We start from the raw sequence: 19,214 nt of genomic DNA, 5'->3' as shown, positions 1-19,214 counted from the left end.
CAGCTTCGTTTTTCGACACAGTTTTCAAATGAGTGCATCAAAGTTTTTCAATTCAACAAGAAAAACTATTATTGGAGTATTATCGCATTAAAAAAATCTATATTAATATTAACTGTCAATTGAATTAATACTACAAAGAAAGTAAGTTAGAATTTTAAATGTTTGTTATTAAACTGTAAGTTATATCAGCCGTTAGGCATTCAAGTGGTTTTGATTGATCACGTGATCAAAGCACTGCGAGTACCTTACCTCGAAAACGCCAGTGCTCGCAGTAGAAGTATAGCGGGGATTTGTGACGTCATATATTTCCTAGGACGCTGCGGCTGTATACTGCAGTCCATAGCGGAACAAATTTTTGAACAGTGGGAGCACTATACAGTACTCGCAGTGTATATCGGAACATACCCAAACTGATTTTATAGATCATCACGTTAAAAGTAATCGCTAACATCTGTAATTTTTTGTCTTAGATTTTTGACAGCGCTCAAAACAAGACTATGATGTATGTTTTAGAATAGGAGCGTGAATATACTAAAATAAGAAATAATTTTCAGGCCATTCTGTTACGAACATCAGATCTATTATATAACTATTAAGAACATTTTGGTATTGCTAAATAATAGTTTTAAATATCTTCATATATCTATAGTATGTACATAGTCGATAGAAATAATAAACCGAGTCTTCATACACAATTCAGATGTATGCCTTACTTATAAAATGCCTCGAGTCTTGTGACATCTTTCTTCAAGCATTTCTAAGTATGGCTTAATAATGAAATACGCTTTCAAATACTTACAATTTGATTACAGGCAAATTTGAAATCACTAACTATTATTTGATTTTTTTCGTCTACTAACAAGATTTTACATATAACTTGTACTTCTTTAATGCAGAATGCTAAGCAACAATTAAACATTTTTCTTAGCATAACAAAGATATGGCATTACATGATATGTTCCTAAACATTGAACATAATTTACGATATGATGAAGCCTTTAAATTTGAGTTCTTCTATCGTCATATACAAGAGTGAGACAACATTATGTCTCACTCTTTCTGCTAACTGCTGACGTTACAGATTCGTGTCTCTAGTACAACATCCTAGTAAATAAGCCAATTTTCCTTAAGTATCTGCATCAAAACCTTCTGATTATACGAGGTTTTTATCAGATATTTGGTTCATACATTTAGGCATTGTACACCATGCCAAAGCTAAAAGACCGAATGCCACAAATAACTTAGACAAGTGACGCAATTCGCTATCGTAGCTTCACTTAAAATGTCTTAATTTTCCAGGTTAGGTGAAGAAATTGTCCCTCTGCTGATATATTGGCAATTCCACATCTGGTGAGCGATCCGAATCATCAGCGTTGTTTGTTAGAGGCAGTTCTTCCAAGGCTTTCACTGTTAAAACAAAAATGGATTAGTAAGTCGCAATTACTACTGAAAACCGACTTCAAATCAAAATCAATAGAAACAAAAGAACGCCCATTTGAAGTCGGTCGAAAAAAAAACAAAAGCTACTCACAACAAAATGCATAAAAACCATGCGGCACGATGATCCGGAGGCCAATTAGGTAATAGCTAAGGATATGATAAATGGATCAATTCGACGGTCCGTCATTGGTTCCTGGGTGGGACAAACGACATCAAGCATTATTGTTACATGCGTGGACACACGTGACGTTAGTAGATGAGAATTTTCGTGGTGCATGATCTAGGTATTTTAATATATATATATAAAAATGAAACCCGTTTTCCGTTGTCACGACATAACATGAAAACGGCTTGACCGATTTGTCTGATTTTGTTTAAAATATTCCTTGAAGTACGAGGATGGTTCTTACGGAAAAAAAAATTAAAAAAAATTGAATGAAAAAGTCTAAAAACAACACTTTTCTATATTCCCATACAAAATATTCGTAATAATACTTATAGTCAATTTGAACTTTAATACCATAACATAAAGTTCAATTGTTAGTGGAGGGGTTCCGGGAAGGTACATTTTTATTTTTTGACATAATGTATATGTTGTCTTATCAACTTTCTTTTTTTTTATCTTACTAGCTAGACCGGTGTCCCGAATAGCAGAATAAGTATTAAAAAAAAATAAAGAATCGACTGTTAGGCGGTACGATGTTCGCCAGGCCAGTAATATGATAAACCGAAATGTAGGTGACGTTCTCTACTTCCGCAGACTTGTTCACTTTGGGTGATTCGCTACGCAAGCAAGGTGTATAGGTAATGATGTCATCCCAGACGTCAGTATACTAGACTACAGGATTCCTTACTACCTTTAAGAACATCTCAGTATATAATTGTATCAAAATTATAACGTTTTCACTGCAAGAGCAGTGCCAAAGTGAAGGTTTAAACACGATTTTTAATAGTTGCGACCATTGCGTCATTTTTAAAGGTATAAAACTTCAAGCAAACGCGCAGTCTTGACAGTTCTAGAAATACATACAAATATTGTTTTGTAATGAATTTAATTCCAAATAATTCTCATTGCTTTTATTCAAAACATCGACTACATAAAACATAATAAACCAAAGAGGTTGCATGAAAAATGCAACATGCAATCATGCACCAGATAATTCTCACAACACAAATAAAAAGTGCAAAATCAAAACTGGACAAAAAAGTTACATTCAAAATGCTGCTCGTGAAGTTACTTAGCAACTTTGGGAGTTATGGATGTATTAAGGCTCAATTGTTTCATTCTAGATATCAATTATGACATTTTTAGTTTCACAAAGTTCATTGTATTTAATACATCCAAATCAAGGTATTTTAAATTTACTTGGCGTAGTAAGAATCATTATACATTTTACGCGCGTGACTTAGTGAATCTCTGACTGTAGACAGAACCTAAGAATTCTAGAATTTTACTCTTGTAATACAGTAAATAAGTAATGAATTCTGCTCACCGGTGTAAGAAGGTAAGTATTGAAACAAAGATGGCGTAACACAGACTAAAAAACTTTATTGCAGTACAGTTATGATAGAATTATTAGTAAAGTACACAAGTTTAATGTATTGCCAAGTACAACATTTTGTGCAAAAGTAGTAGAAGCTATAAGGGCTCTGGTGACAAAATTAGGAACTAAAAATTGGTTTCGTTCCAAAATACATATTCAAGCACTAACTATTGCAAGTTTTGTCTTCTTGTGTCTTTTATCGTAATTCATTTTTCTAGGTATAATATAAAAAAGTGATATAATAGGACGAAAGACATATAACCAGAATTTTCCTTGAATTTTTTTTACTCCTATCTAAATAATGCATATATTTTTAAAATTATTTATACTTTTATCCATATAGTTTTCTGTTAGTTATATATACAACGTATTTCATAGTTTATATTTAACGAGTTAAAAAAATCGGTTGTCTGTAAAGTCGGTTTACTGACGATAGTTGAACGTGACAACGTCACGAATCGCTCACTCAAGTAGGAGAAGACAGATGACGAACGCTGAAGAGCGCGGAGTCCGATTGTGCCTCTCTGTCGCTTCGCGCTCTCGCTTGCACTTCAAGCCTTAAATGGAACGCCTCAGAGCGAGGTAACGCCGCATGAATGTTTTATCGTGCGTGCAGCCCGCTCCATCGAATTATAAGACGTTGTCACGTCAAAAAATTTTGAAATGTTATTTATTACGGTTTTCATAAAAAAAAGACAAGCAGAAATTCAGTAGTCACAAAAGAATGCTTTACTACGCCAAGTAGAGCAAACATCCAAACACTTACCAGCTATAATTTTGCTCATCTCCGTGACCTGCTTGGCGAGTATCTGGTTCATTTGTAGTAAGTGTTCCCGCTGTCGTTTTTCTCCATCCGGGCTCTAACAAGCACATAGATATGCTTATATACAGCCAAAAGCTTGCCAGTGTTTGCAGATATACAACTAATATATAGGCGGGATTTTTTATAATTTTCCAAAATTGTGGAGAATTCTAAGTAATGCAATTTTCGCACCCAATAGCCTAATAGGACAGTCTAGTCATTGATTTAGTAATAAGGAATTCTAGAGATTGAAGATGATGTGTGAATTTGTCTACAGTTTAATTAGTATATAATTTTAATAGTACTACAATGGTAAAGCATTATGGTAATGGTATGTCATTGGGTTAGAAATGCAACTATGGTTGTATGAGATTAGTATATTTAATATAAATAAATTTTATGGAAAATCAATATGTGGGAAATTATTGAGGTAATGTAAGTATGAAGTTAAAATTTACATAAATATTGTATAGACAAAATGAACAAGATCTTTATTATCTAAAGATTGAAAAAAAAGGGAAATTTTAGTAAAACAAAATGCAGGGTGGTCTGATTTTGATAGATGTAGTCCTTCAAAATATAAGAATGAAACTAACTACAAATTCATCTGCAAACAATGGCCAATCTATATAATTTGTTTATGAGTTTATGATAATGAAACATGCATAAAAATTACAAAGCAGACTATAAGACACGATGCAAAAGACTACATTAATGATAAGAAAAATGATTCATTAGAATGACGATGAACTTTTTTTCTAGATGTTCAACGTTTACGTGTATTCCTTTGTATCAAAAGAACCCATAATAACTCATAGATTAATTTTATATATGCAATATTTTCTATTATCTATTTAAAGACAATATAATAGCTAAGATTTCTCTCTTTTTAATAATATATATAATAGCAAAGAGCTCTTAGTATTAATAAAACGGTTTATTAGAATTTTGGTGAATACGCTTTTTTATTCTTGATTTAAATTATGTATTATGAGTATGACTATCTGTTACCTTGGTGCTAGTTTGGTCACCCGAAGAGCTGGACAGCATCTTTTTGATCGACTCTACTTTCTCTTGTCTCTTCTGTTGTTCTTCTGGGGATAGTTCTGGGGGCTGAAATCGAAAACAAATTCTTATAATTTCATTCTAACGTTGGAATAATGTAGTCCCATATAATTAAATTAGACGTTTGAAAGACGATAAAGAACCACAAATTACTTTACGCATTATAGAATTTAATTTAATATATGGTCAACATATCTGAAGAAAAAAATTAATATCTGTGAGCTTGTCCACCTGTTTTTGGAAATAACAGCAGTTTTTAGAATATTACGTCATATTTACTTTGCATCATTTTTATTTACAATATGACAAGAAAATAATATATTTTTTCATTATTATATCCTGATTAAAATAATACAATTATTTTCTTTCGACCAATTCTTTTTTATTCGAAATAACCAACGGCTAAAAATTAGATCACCCCCGTACTACGTACTCACCTTCTCAGGAATGTATCGCTCGGGAATCACGATTTTCTGAGGCGCAGCCAGCAACTGGTCGATGGAGTCGCGTATCTTGGTAGCGGGGAGAGCAGACCTCACAACGTCAGGCGCGGCGCCGCGTAATGCACGCTCCATGTCGGCGTCGTCCACGGAACGAGCCATTGCCTATACAATATTTGTTTAGTTATAACGTGAATTTTTATTGAAAAAAAAACAAACAATCAATTATATTTTTATTTAATTAGACGTCACAAAAAAAAGTAGCTGACGTTGCGTAAAATATGTAAAATCTCCGACGTTTCCGATTTTCAAATAACAGGATTAATATTCAAATATTTCTGCATTATAAAACTATAATGTAATCCTTAATTGTACTACATACATGAAAAGAACTTAGGAGTAAAATCCTACACTAAACTAAAAGGAAAAAATGGAATATCAAATAGTTGATATAAAAAACCAGTGGCGCATTTAAACCTCAAAACCTTGTTAGGTCTAGGACTCAAGTTTCTGTATCTGTTTCGTAACCATTTGTTTTTCTATTAGGGTTACCTACTTGGGAAGACTTCTGTGCCAAACACACGCCGTCGACTTTTATGGACAAACAAACACTTACGTCATTAAGCACACACACTGGAAGCCTAAAAAATCATATCTAACAACACATATGGGTGAAATTGCCTCCATTTTTGAAATCAATTAAAAAAAACTTACATCTTGTTTATAGCCATTCTTCGGTAATTCATTCAATGTCTTCGCGCTCAAATGATGCGGCGCAGTATAATGTCTTCTCTTCTCTTTCGGAACCTGTCTCCTATGCAAGGATCCATTCTTATGCGTGTCCGACATTTCTGTGATTATCTCCTTCGCAGCCTCACTTTTGAATATCGGCGACAACTCCATGTTGGATCTCGTCAGGCTCATGACACTGCTGGTCTTCGAAATGTCATTGGTTAAAGTTCTGGAACTTTCCGTCGGGCTGTTCAGGTACTGGTTAGATAGAGTTAGTCTGTCGTAACTGTATTTGTAATCTCGGGAGTAGTCGTAGTTAGATAGAGACGGGCTCGATGGGTATTTAGGGCTGAGTTCCATGTTCCTCTCGAATTTCAAATACGGTGTCTCTTTATTTTGTTTCGCGTAGTATTCCTCGAATTTGGAGTAATCCGTTCTTGGGACGGAGGACGCGCGATAGTTGTTGATGGGTTGGACCAACTCTTCCTCGAGGAACTGGTCGATGTTGGTCGTGATGTTGGTGGACCAATCGGACATTGGCTGGAGGGAGCGCTCTCTGTCTCTTTGACGTCTCTCACTCTCGCGTTTCACTATACGGACTGTTTTGATTTCTTGCTTTTCGACGTTGGATAGATGACCTGTAATGTATTTTGGGTTTAGTAAACGCTATGGTGCCTATATAAGCAGATTATGAGGTTTTGCAGAAATTTACATAAACTATTACAAATTTCATCGAATTACTGTCTATTAAAACATAGCAATAATAATAATAGCTCTAATAAAGTGGCTTCAGCTGACTCATTCACTCATACGATGAAGGAAACATTGTGAGGCCACCGGCTTGTTCATAATCTAAAAATCGATGACATGTGTCAGAAAAAAGGCTGATAGGCTGCAATCTGAGGCAAATAGGTTAGCATGGATTAGTATTATCTATCAATGGATCTTAAGCTCAGATAGTAGTAGTCCGATTCTTATTTAGGGAGCGTTCAAGTATTACGTCACGCAATTTTTAGAGATTATTGCCCCCCCCCCCCCATGTAACGCGCCGTAACGTTTTTCTATACCCAATAGTAAAACGTTTCGTGACCACCTTGTGTCTCTTTATACCTAAAAGTTACCATTATGTGGGGTAAAGTAATGGAAAGTCTTCACCCCGTCCCGTATCGTAACGTTTTACAAAAGGACCCCCCCCCAATTTGTTACGTAATACTTGAACGCTCCCTTAGGCTTCAGACTTATATAAAGCCATATGCGTCTGAGCAAGTGTTAAATGCGTGCCTAAAAAAATCTCTTGACACAGCCGCGATTCGAATACACGATGCACTTCAAGGTTAACGGCGGCTCATTGGTCTAGTGGTTAGTAACCCTGACTGCGAATCCATGGGTCCCGGGTTCGATCCCCGGCTGAGACAAACATCGATGTGATGAGCATTTGGTGTTGTGCTTAGGTCTTGGGTGTTTAAATATGTATTTATTTGTGTTAGGTCTATCTATGTATAATATGTATGTATATCCGTTGCCTTGTACCCATAACACAAGCTTCACCAGCTTAGCATGGGACTAGGTCAATTGGTGTGAATTGTCCAATCATAAAAAAAAAAAAAACAGAGACGACAATTGCTCGAAGTAGGACTCCCTTGTGTCAAAATTAAAGGACTCCCTTGTGTCAAAATTAAATTTTGACATTGACGTTGTTGTCATAAAAATTTAAAAACTAATACGTACCAAATGCCGAATGCTGCATGTCCTCACTGGTCATGGGAGAGGTGATATCGCCAGGTCTAGTATCAACATATAATGGTTCCGTCTGTCCGTAGTGGATTGGATGGCTTTCGTACTCATAATCCTGGCCGTGGTCAATTGTATGACCAGTATCTAGATTCGTTTCTTGCCAGTATGATAATGGCCGATGTTGCCCTGAAAGAAAATATATGGCAAAATGTATTGGGTGGGAAAAAAATATGACACAAGGATTGACAAGTTCCGTCAACGCATACTCGAAACGGGTTTTTGGTCAAATGGACGTGACATGACCCACTATCGAACAGAACACGTCGTTTCGTCTTTAGTTTGATATCTAAGTTTTTTTTTAAATATAGGCTGTCTTACGAAATTCGGCGTATTCAATTAAGTGTATATGAAAAATATAATTCAACTTCTGTGAATTATAACGTGGACTGTTCTAAGTACCGTGTTTGTTATCTTGGTTCGGTGTTATTTCCATATAAATAGAATTAAATAATAACAATGGAAACAAATTACATACTAACTTCAATAAACGTTACCATGGTTACCACTCCTTAGATGGAAATTACACCAGTAACCATGGTGATAAAAACGGTATATTTAACCTCACATATAATAACCTCCATGTGCCCACGGCTAGGACTAACCTTCTGAAAAGGGCACATATGATTCGGTGTATTGGTTTAGTTAATGAACTGCATAGGTTAACGGACCTTTTTCATTCTCCGTTGAGTGAACTGGCAAAACTTTTATTATTTGTTAGTGCCTATACCTAGTCGTTAGTTAATTTTTTATTATGTAATTTTGTTTTTCTTGATTGATTTTGTATGTTTGATTTTTTTTTTGTTTTGTAAGCTTTTGTTCACTCTTGTCAATTTGGGGTCGCCTGTTAGGGCAGGTGTGTTGTTATAAATAAATAAATAAAATATAATAATACCGATTGTGTTCAGAAATTTTACTGTACCTGGCATAGAATCTTGTGTCGTCTGTAAGACCTGGGACTGCTGGGTCAAGTGCCTCACGGCGCGACTTAACTCTTGACGCTGTCTTTGCAGAGCTGTGACCAACTGCTGGACTCTTGTAACTTCTGCAACACAATCCAATAATGTAATAATATTGCTCTTAGAAACTTTTACTTCTACTGAAGTGACAATACTGTACGGCTAGAGAATGCGTTTCAATTAATCACTTCATCATATTGAAGGTAATCATTACAACGACAATCCACAGCTAAGGACTAAGCTAAAACACACGTATTATTTTACCGTGTTACATTAATCAATGAATAACGTAGATTAAGGGACCTTTTTGATTGTCCGTTGAGTGAAATGATAAAAGTTCTTCTATTTGTTAGTGTCTATAATAATAAGTTTTTTTTTTTTTGGTTTTATAAATGTGTTCGAATTTTTTATCGGATCTTGTTGATTTAGGGACACCTGTTAGGTCAAGATTTTTTTGTAAATCAATTACAGAAAATAGCAGATTATAAATACGCCTAATATATTAATTACACTAGACCGACAGACGTAACAAGTCTTAAATACAAAAATTAAAAAACAAATGAAATCTAAATCATTCTCGAATCGAATATAGGAGTTTAATTACGTTCACGCACATAAGTTTTATATAATATAAAGATGAATATAATACTTTGACTTTAAAGTTTCTATGAAAACTATTAAATCTTCAAATTTAAAAGTGAATATCCGCTAAAATAGAATGGTTGTATCTAATGTTAGAACGAACTTTACAATAAGTTAGTGTATGTGAGCTTAATGGTGACTTTCTATAAAATTTGTTTATTATATTTGAACTATGTGTTCTTGCTTGTTTAGTAACAAAAGTGTAAGTGCTTCTTACAGAAGTGTTACTATTACCCTCTGTAAAAAATGACAGTAGGCGCCGTGTATATTTTTTTTTGTGAATATCTTAATATATATATATATTACTCGTCACGTTGTTTGTCCGCTATAGACTCCTAAACTACCGAACCGATTTCAATCAAATTTGCACACCGTGTGCAGTTTGGTCTAACTTAAAAGATAGGATAGCTTACATCTCAATTAAAACCCGCAATATTATTTCTTGCAAAATATTTGTTTATGATTTGATAGTCACAATTCTAACAGATGGGCGCTGTGTTGAAAGTACCAACGTTTCAAATAAGCTACAATTTAATGGCATAACCACCAAAAAAGCATGGTGATCTCCATGACTGGTGTTCTCCTTCTGTTTCCCTTGAATAGTTTACAGGGATACTATGTAATAAAACAAAAACCTTAGCCACAGCAACGCTTGGCCGGTCTGCTAGTGATATTATATGTTTTAGTATACATGTGTGAAAAATATTGAACAGAAAAATGAAAAATAGCTTATCTATAGATTTGATCTACTAACCATCTTCTAACATGGCGGTAGGATGAGTGGGCTGTGCAGGCTGCGTGGGATGTGAATGTGTGGGCTGTGGAGCAGCCCTCCTTGCCCGTAACGCCCTACGCAATTGTTGTAATTCGCGCTCTAATCGGGCGTTTTCAGCTACCGTCTGCTCCAGTTTCTGTAATTCATCAGAAAATGGTTGCATTTATTTCAAATTAATATATTTTTTTTAAATTGTCGGAAAATGGACAAAAGCGGGACCAAATAACTAATTTATTATAACTATTCAGTATTATATCTCTTTTCAACACAGATTAAACATAACTTTACAGAAAGAGACAAATATCATAGTTTTCAGCCAATTAAAAGACATTTATAGACGTGTATTTTTAAACTATTATAATTTAATAAAAATTTGAAATTCCAAATAACAAAAAAATATAGCAATAGGTGACTAGGTATGTAATAAAATAATAAGTGCATTGTATAGATGAAAACCTTATAAACCTTAGAATTGTGCGCCAGCATCGCGTGAACTCTGGCCAATTCCACCTCAAGACCTCCCCCATGAAGTGGATCTTCTAAATTCACTGTATCCAGCTTACTACGAACACCTATAAATAAAACGTTGTACCACATTAATGATGCTTACCATAAAATACCCTATCTCTTTATGATAAATCACAATTTGATTCTTGAGAAAATGTGTTTCTTAAACTTTATGCGAAGTGAAGCTAGCAGTAGTCTAAGCAAATAGGTTTAATGAAATTAATTCAAATAAATAAATCAGAATGAGCCCATTAGAATAAAATTGGGCTAGCTGATAGCGACGTGTATCTCGTTCGTATATACTTAATATTAAATTTCTCATGTAAATAAATATTTTTTGTAATGAGAAATAAAGTTCTTTAAACATTAATTAACATTCAAAATTTGGAAATACACAATAAATTAGTAGTAATCAGTAATCTATCTGAGTACACAGATTTTTCAATTATTATTCGGCAATCTACTTTGCACTAAACTGTTCAGTTCTGTCAGTTCTGTTCGGCCTGCTTCCGCAATTGCTTAAGCTCTGTGTGTGTGTGTGTGTGTGTGTGTGTGTGTGTGGTGTGCCTGAAAAGTACTTCAGATCCCGGTATGCCCACTAAGTGAAGCTGTCCTCCGCCAGTAGTCACTAATTCTACATATGATTTCGCTAACCGTTTACTCAGTTCTACACCAAACCTGGATATAATTGCGACAGGTTTTAGAAGAGTAAGAGACGAATGTAAGAGGTTTTTAATTTTTAAATATTAATGCAGTTTGTTAGTAGTTTAAGGTGGTATGTATATTTATTTATTTTTTATTTATTAACACTTCGTTGCATTACAATATAAAAATGTAACATAATTAAATGTAAAGGAGGGCTATTGACGGCCTTATCGCTTTCGAGCGATCTCTTCCAGGCAACCACTGTGAGAAAAGACAAAAAATTTATTAAATTAGATAAGGTAGGCAAGAAGTGCAAAAATACATATTACATATAGTTATTAAGAAATAAAAAAACTAAACAGGAATAAAAAACAAACTAAACTAATATACATGACAAATATTAATTACATTTATAAGAAAAATACATTTAATTATAAAAAATATACCCGTCAAATAATAAAATATTCCTATATACCCGTCAAATAGTAATTTGTATCGTTTATTTTTTATATATTATATTTCATAGTTCTTTTTTTTATGTTGGTATAAATACATATAAAAAAGTTTACTGTATAAAAATTAAACAATAGTACTGGCACAAATTAACTTTTAAGAATATGTTTTAAAATGTTGTGAAAAATCTGCCAGCAACAAACCTGAAAGCAATGATTCTATTGCATCTTTATCGGTTTTGAGTCCTTGCAATATGGACGCCTCATCAGCTAACTCCTGTTCCAAAGCCCAAAGTTCCGCCACTCTTGCTCTTGCTGCTTCTGTTTCCAAGGGTTTGCCAGCTGCAGCACTTTCCAACCACCTAAAAATGTACATATGTAGTTACTAGATAATGTCAATACGTAGTGACAGTTAAAATTATTTGTAATTAATTAAAAAAAGAGCCTGAAGAATTAACAATTAAAATGGTCTAAACCAAAATTGTTGACCTGTATTATTTTGACTTCAATGACTACAAACTTAACTTTAAAATACCTATGAACAGACAGAGATTAGCAAATTAGTATTGTCACCATTATAGTTATTATTTTACGTTTTTGGGCATTATTGTGTTCACTGTAATTTTTGCACATTCTTGGGAATTTTTTTATTTTTATTTTATTTTATATGATTGGACAATTCACACCATGGTAAGCTGGTGAAGCTTGTGTTATGGGTACTAGGCAACGGATATACATACATATTATAGATAGATACACATATAAATACATATTTAAACACCAAATGCTCATCACATTGATGTTTCTCTCAGCCGGGGTACGAACCCGGGACCCATGGATTGGCAGTCAGGGGTACTAACCACTAAACCAATGAGCAGTCAATGTATTGATTTGTATGTATGTAAATATAGAATGTGGTGTAACATATATACATTTCAAGATATTTTAAAGTACACACCGTTGTTGCTCAACTGCATGCTCTGCTAGAACCTTATGCCTTAGCCTCTGATTTCTCTCAAGACGTTCAATTGTTGATCCAGGTTTATTGTACAATGACCCAAGTTTCACCATATTATCCACTAATTGAACAAGGGGTTTGCTTTTTGCATACTGTTGTTCTAGCTCCATTAATTGCATCTTCAATTGTTCGAGCCTTCGTAGACTCTCCTCCCGTTCTAAAGCTTTTAAAGAACTAAGACATTCCTGGAAGAGATAAACTTTGTTAGTAATAAATAAATTTCTATTATTAGTCCACATATTATATTATAGCAATTAATTTTATGGAGTTCATGTAAGTGTAGGTTTCAAAAGTATAAACACTTATTTAATTGCCTTGTATAATCTTAATATATATAAATTACGTGTCACGTTGTTTGTCCGCTATGGACTCCTAAACTACCGAACCGATCAATGAAATTTGCACACCGTGTGTAGTTTGATCCAACTTAAAAGATAGGATAGCTCACATCTCAATTTATACCCGCAATATTATTTTATTGCAAATATTTGTTTATTATTTGATACAATTCTAACAGATGGCGCTGTGTTGAAAGTACCAACGTTTCACATAAGCTACAATTGAATGGCATAACCACCAAAAAAGCATGGTGGTCCCCATGACTGGTGTTCTCCTACCGTTTCCCTTGAATAGTTTACTACTATGTAATATAACAGAAACCTTAGCCACAGCAACGCTTGGCCGGTATGCTAGTATATTATATATAAAATTGTAAAAAGAAAAGAAACGTAAAACATAAAAAGCAAAGCACCTCTATACTATTAATTTGGTGGCAGCATTGCTCTATGGATCGATGTATTGCAGCATGCCGTCGACGTAATTGTATCAGAAGGAGAACTAATTCTTCATGACTACGTCCCAGGAGTTCACCAGCTGTCGGTATGTCTACCAATTCTCGAGGCACCTTTTGCTATACCCAACAAATAATGCAACAAAATGTACAAAACACAAAAAAAGCAAAACAAAATCATATAACTTTTTAAAGAACGTTATTAATTTGAAAGTTATTATAGTACATATTACATAATAAAGCCAAATTTTCATTTGTTTTTTTTTTCTACAATTGACAAAAATTTAAAATAATAACACTCGGCGACAAGCATATTTTCAACGTTTGAGAGATAGTGATTATTATTTTGAGCCCATTATTTTGTAACAATTTAAATCCCAGATTAAAAGACTTTATAAACCGTAATTGATCTTGCATTAATAACGATCTTATGGTATGTACCCCCAAGTAAAATAAACAACATTGACAGAACTCAAATAATATGGGTAATACTGGTATGTAAGGATAATAAATAAAAGACAATCTATATACCATTTCGTCAGTTTCAGTGTTCCTCCTAACTCTAGGACTGACAGCGCTTACGGGCTGTTGGGACATCCGAGAAGGGGACCTAATTGTGGCCCAAGATTCTTCTGTGCCCGGTAATATATTAAGCTGTAATATTATGTAATATCAGATAAGTTTCAGAACCTCGTAGTTGAGAAATAAGACGTCTATTTCTCTTACACTTTTTCTAACAAGTAGGCAAAAGGCAAATAAACCTTTCTAATAAATGCATAAGAAAAGTATAAAATTGTATACATAATATTTTTGGTATGTCAAATATTTGTGTAATATAGTGAATAGTGTTTTCAAAAAAATGCTTAACACATTTAATTTATTAATAATTAAAATTATATAATGCATGCATTAATGATATTTCTCTATATTTTAGGCATAGTCACCGCAGAGTATAAATAGTACAGATTACATATAACTTACATTATGCTGCGACGCACTAATCTGTTGTGACGTGTAATGCTCATTTGCTTTATCTTCAACCCATCTTACTCTTGGGCTGACTGCTCTTACTGGTATATTCCCATCTCTATTACTACGTCCAATAGATGTATTACTTCCGACAAATGATTTCTTTGATAATGTTTGTTGAATTTGGTTATTGTTTGCGTTAGATTCTATGTTAGTGCCTGATATTGTTAAGGATGCTGCAAGAAATGAATTAACGATTTATAATCTTTACGAATAGCATAGACTAGTTTCAACATGATAAAATGTGTATCATGTATTTACAAGTTCAGTGCTATATACAGTGTTAACATCAAAACATGCTTGCGTACTTATGTACATCTTATCTTCTTTAATATACATAAAAATGCCAAAAGTGACTTTGCTTTGCGTTTAAATGAATATAAGTTTAACTTACATAGTTACTAACTGGACCACAGAAACTTAGTGGATACTTCCCTTGCTTGCATTTTCAGTTGTGTTGTCCGTGCATGCAGCTTCGTTTACTTTACCACCAATAACCGCACCCCGCACTAGCCTTGAACCATCTTTCATTAATCCACTCGACATCAAATCCCACTGCCTTAATGTTTCTCTATCTATTTCAAACTGTTTTCTGTTGATTTTCGACTGTTTCTCTTTACTGTTACATATGTCATTTGACGATATTTCAGTTGTATCGATTGACAATTGTTCATAGACGCCTTCATCAACAATAGTGTTATCTGAGGTTATGTTAACATCATTTGCAAGACTAACATAAACATCATTCTCATCAGGAATAGCATGGCCCACTTTTTTATCCTTTCTTAAAATCTCTGCTTGTATATCGCAATTTACGTAAGTAACGTTTCTACTCACCTTATTGTTTGACACAACTTTCTTAACGCGCTTAATGCTATTAAAATCGGGTGTATTATTAGAACTTATAGATTCAGGCAAAGCATCTAAGTCATCCATTGAACGAGCATGTCTATGAGAGACTCTTCTTAAATTATCTCTCCATAGTTGATCTTCATCCCAATGTTTTTCTCCAACAAAAATATTCTCATATGTAGTTGCTTCAGTTTCAGCGTCATAATATACAGTATTTGAAGAGTTTTCACTGCAGTGTGAGGACATACTTCCAGTTGAAACCCTAGCTTTTAACAAATTTCGTTGTTGTAATTCTGAATGGTCGGATACCGTCTTTTCTTCTGATGAAAACTTCGAATTACTTGTATTTCTTTTACAGCCTAGACTACCCAATAAACCAATCGATTCTGGTATTTTTGAGCGTTTACTACTCGACGATTCATATAAATTTTTAATATCTATTTCTGGATCTTTTTCTGTTGCACTTAGAAATTCAACGGATACACTTCTAGCTGCTGCCAATTCAAAAGAATTATCGGATACAAAAACATTGTTACTGTGGATCGGGTTATGTATATGTGTTATGTCATTCCGTTTATGCAAGAGGCCTTTCCGTCGTTGATTATTTAATTTTCTGTGTATGTTAGTATTTTTCATATAATGAGAAGTTGGTAAAATATCAATATGCTCCTGTGATGAAAGATCCGAATAGTAGTAGGGGGCACTGTGCTCGGCAGAACTTTCTCTACTATGAAAACCAGTGGTTGTCGATGAAGCGTTATACTTTTCTTTAATATTGATCTTCTTGATTTCCTTTACTTTATCTGTAGTTTTATTCAAATTTTTTCTCAGTAACGTTTCTCCTTTTGAATACTTAGTGTAAAATGATATAGGAGAATGAGAAACACCGAGTGAGCTACAAGAACTCTGTGAACCAATGTATCCCGAAGTATGATCCGCAATATTTTTGTACTGTGTGTCTATACGCTTCGATTCTAAAGCATGACTGTTTGATCTATCACGAATAATATTGCTTTTACAACTAACAGGGGTGCTAGATGAACGTGTGTGGGAACAAACAATATTCAAATTTTCACTTTTGGTTAAAGTTTGTGTTTTATTCATTTTCGTTTCTTCTGGACTACAAGACGTATCTTTTTCGTTTGACGTTCTGTTAAGTTGTATCAAATCGCTGCGTTCAATTTGACTTAACAAATAAGTTTCTGAAACAAATTGGTTTTTCCGTAACAAATTAGCATCAGCGCAGTCACTTGAATTACGTAAATCATATATAGAGTCACCATCAGCTAAGCTTGTAAGTTCTGAAGATAGATTGGATGGAGTAATTTCAAATTTACTACTTACATCTGAATCTAAGGACAATCTCGATGAATCTCTGTCAACAATACAACTTCTGAACGAATCAGAGTCAATACAATCTGAAGAATTGTTTTTCAAATCGAATAAAGATCTATTTAATAGGTTGACGGTTTCTTTTTCTTCAAATAATTTACTCCTATCGTTTGTTAAGCTCGCTCTATTATGTCGAATTTTTTCACCCCTAGTAAGAGTATCGTGAATTGAAGTTCGGCTACCGTATATCATTAACGAGGTCGCTTTTCTTTTCATTTTATTCATATTTTGATTTTCGTTTGTTAACATTTTTAAAATAGAATTATCTTGAGATATATCGGATTTATCTAATTTGTCTAAAATATACCTGGACAAGGCTTCATCATTTAATTCTTCGCATGGTGGAGATGAACTTGGAATGGGTGGAGGTGGTAAGATATCACTATCAGAACTATCCTGCCTATCCAATATCATAGAACTACAACTGAGATAATACGAAGCAGGGCGGAATGTATCTGAAATACTTAATCTACTAAAAGGGGCATCTATCGATAGGTCTTTAGAGCATTCATCATCAGCGTCAGAACCTTCCGCCTTTTCTTTATTTTTCTCGGTTTTTGACACTCTCCTCAATGTTGGATCTTTGGTGTCTGCAAAATTAGAGGCTGTATCTGAGTGGCAATCTTTTGAATTCGTATTTTCTATTTCTTGATCAGCTGCCGTAAGATTATTCAATTCCATGTACACTGGTTCAACCATCTTACCATTGTTTACACAAACAATTTCGTATGTCTGCATGTCATCCTCCTCCCCTCCCAAATTCATTTCTACATATGGATTATCTTCATAAGTTATTGGCATCGATTGATCGAAAACGCTTAAGTTTTCTAAAATCATTTTATGTGCTGGTTCTATTGGCAATAATTTTCTAGGGCTCATCGGTAAGTAATGATCTTCATTTAATGATAGAATTGGCGGGGTTTCTGATTGATTACTTACAAGTTCGTTATTATCTTGCTTAGACGTTTCAGTATCCGATTCAAGAAGTACTTCATCTAAATCATTATCTGTATATTCGAGCTGAGCTTCTGATTCTGATTCACTTTCATGAGTTTCATATCCATCACAAGTAACTGCTGATGTCTGCTCAGTCTCTTCAGGCATATCAATAAGCTGAGGAATATGATCTTCGTATATGTGTTCTTCCTGGGCGTTACTTTTAACATTCTCGGCTATGGATTCTTCTACATTAATATTTTCGTATGCGTTTTGGAGACTGCTATTGTTTTTACTAACACTTGTTATTTCGAATTTTTCATCGGGCAATAGGACAGAACAAGGCTCGTGAGGGGATTTTGGTTTTGTTATTGAGGGACTCTCTATTCCCTGTATGTAAGACCTTCCTGCCTGCATAGGACTTGAGTTTTGCAGATCAGTCCCAGGTGTTTCCTCTGAGGTGCAAAAGCGAAACCAAATTTTAATTTCTTACTTTCCAAATAATAATATTATTGTATTTGATAATGCTTGATTGTTAGTAATTATTGCACCTTTTCCAAATAAAGTTATGTAAATACGATCTACGGCTTCCATATATAATCTACAGTAATTATATAGGTTTACTGACCCAACACCAATTAAATGCGATAGTTAGTGACATATCCCCCAGCAGGCAGGAAGGTTCCGCAAAGCGAAGTCACCAAAGGCTGCTTGTTTATAGTTGAATACAATAAAATATAATAATTATAAACAAGTAATGTAATGGCATTTTTATATTCATAAAGTAAATGAAGTACATGTAAAAATAAATTTAACTATATATTATTAGCTCTACTTAAAATAGCCGAGGTCTTTAATGACTAGTTTATATTTTACTACAAATACACTGAACACGAATTATCATGCGTACGACCAAACTAAACTTAATTTTTACATGCTTTAAAATTGGTTTAGAGAAAAATATACATGCTCTTTGGTCTAATTAATTGATTAAAGCTATGGCACTAACCTTCATCGTCAGATGAGTAGCTGTTATATGAATTATTTGAGTATGTTTTAGGTTTGTACTGATCTGATCTTAATGATTGTCGACTCTGATTTAGAGATCTTGCTAAGGAAATAGTTGCAGGAGTGCTTTTTCTAGTCAAAGGAGACTGCAACATTCTTTGTTTCCATTCCAATAGGCGTTTCATTGATTCCTCGCGCTGTAACAAACACCAATAAGTTGAGATATTGTATTGAACAATTAATGTAGGCCTTCTAACTCACTTTTCGAACTCACACAGCGGTTTTCGCATTAGGGGGTCGCTCTCAAATCAGTCGTGAAGCAGTCATTTATGATTGCATTCTAATAAACTACAAGCTCCCACCTTTTCAGAATGCCAAATCATAAAATGACTGCT

At 34.0% G+C, this 19,214-nt stretch overlaps 1 protein-coding gene across 7 annotated transcripts in view; it reads right to left on the bottom strand.

Moving 5' to 3' along the window:
• Positions 1–410: 410 nt before the first annotated feature.
• The window catches only part of LOC125053654, a 67,789-nt gene continuing 48,985 nt past the window's right edge, over positions 411–19,214 (bottom strand). For 2 of the 7 annotated variants that reach the window (XM_047655123.1, XM_047655124.1), the window contains 3 exons: positions 18,821–19,016; positions 15,026–18,266; positions 14,668–14,807 (listed from right to left, as the gene is read on the bottom strand). In XM_047655123.1, the coding sequence (XP_047511079.1) occupies positions 15,052–18,266; positions 18,821–19,016 (3,411 nt within the window). In that variant the 3' untranslated portion in view covers positions 14,668–14,807; positions 15,026–15,051. Of the gene's footprint in view, positions 1,408–1,531; positions 1,634–3,750; positions 3,845–4,797; positions 4,900–5,288; positions 5,457–6,005; positions 6,662–7,751; positions 7,944–8,736; positions 8,860–10,169; positions 10,327–10,646; positions 10,763–11,998; positions 12,157–12,752; positions 12,998–13,563; positions 13,723–14,133; positions 14,257–14,583; positions 14,808–15,025; positions 18,267–18,820; positions 19,017–19,214 lie in introns of those variants that run through there. The other 5 variants (XR_007117601.1, XM_047655125.1, XM_047655126.1 and 2 more) reach the window with 5 other exon arrangements.

This window comes from Pieris napi, chromosome 11 (genome assembly GCF_905475465.1).
Source record: "Pieris napi chromosome 11, ilPieNapi1.2, whole genome shotgun sequence".
NCBI classification, from domain to species: domain Eukaryota; kingdom Metazoa; phylum Arthropoda; class Insecta; order Lepidoptera; family Pieridae; genus Pieris; species Pieris napi.
Note: the sequence above shows the minus strand (reverse complement) of the source record. Positions and strands in the feature narration are given on the sequence as shown.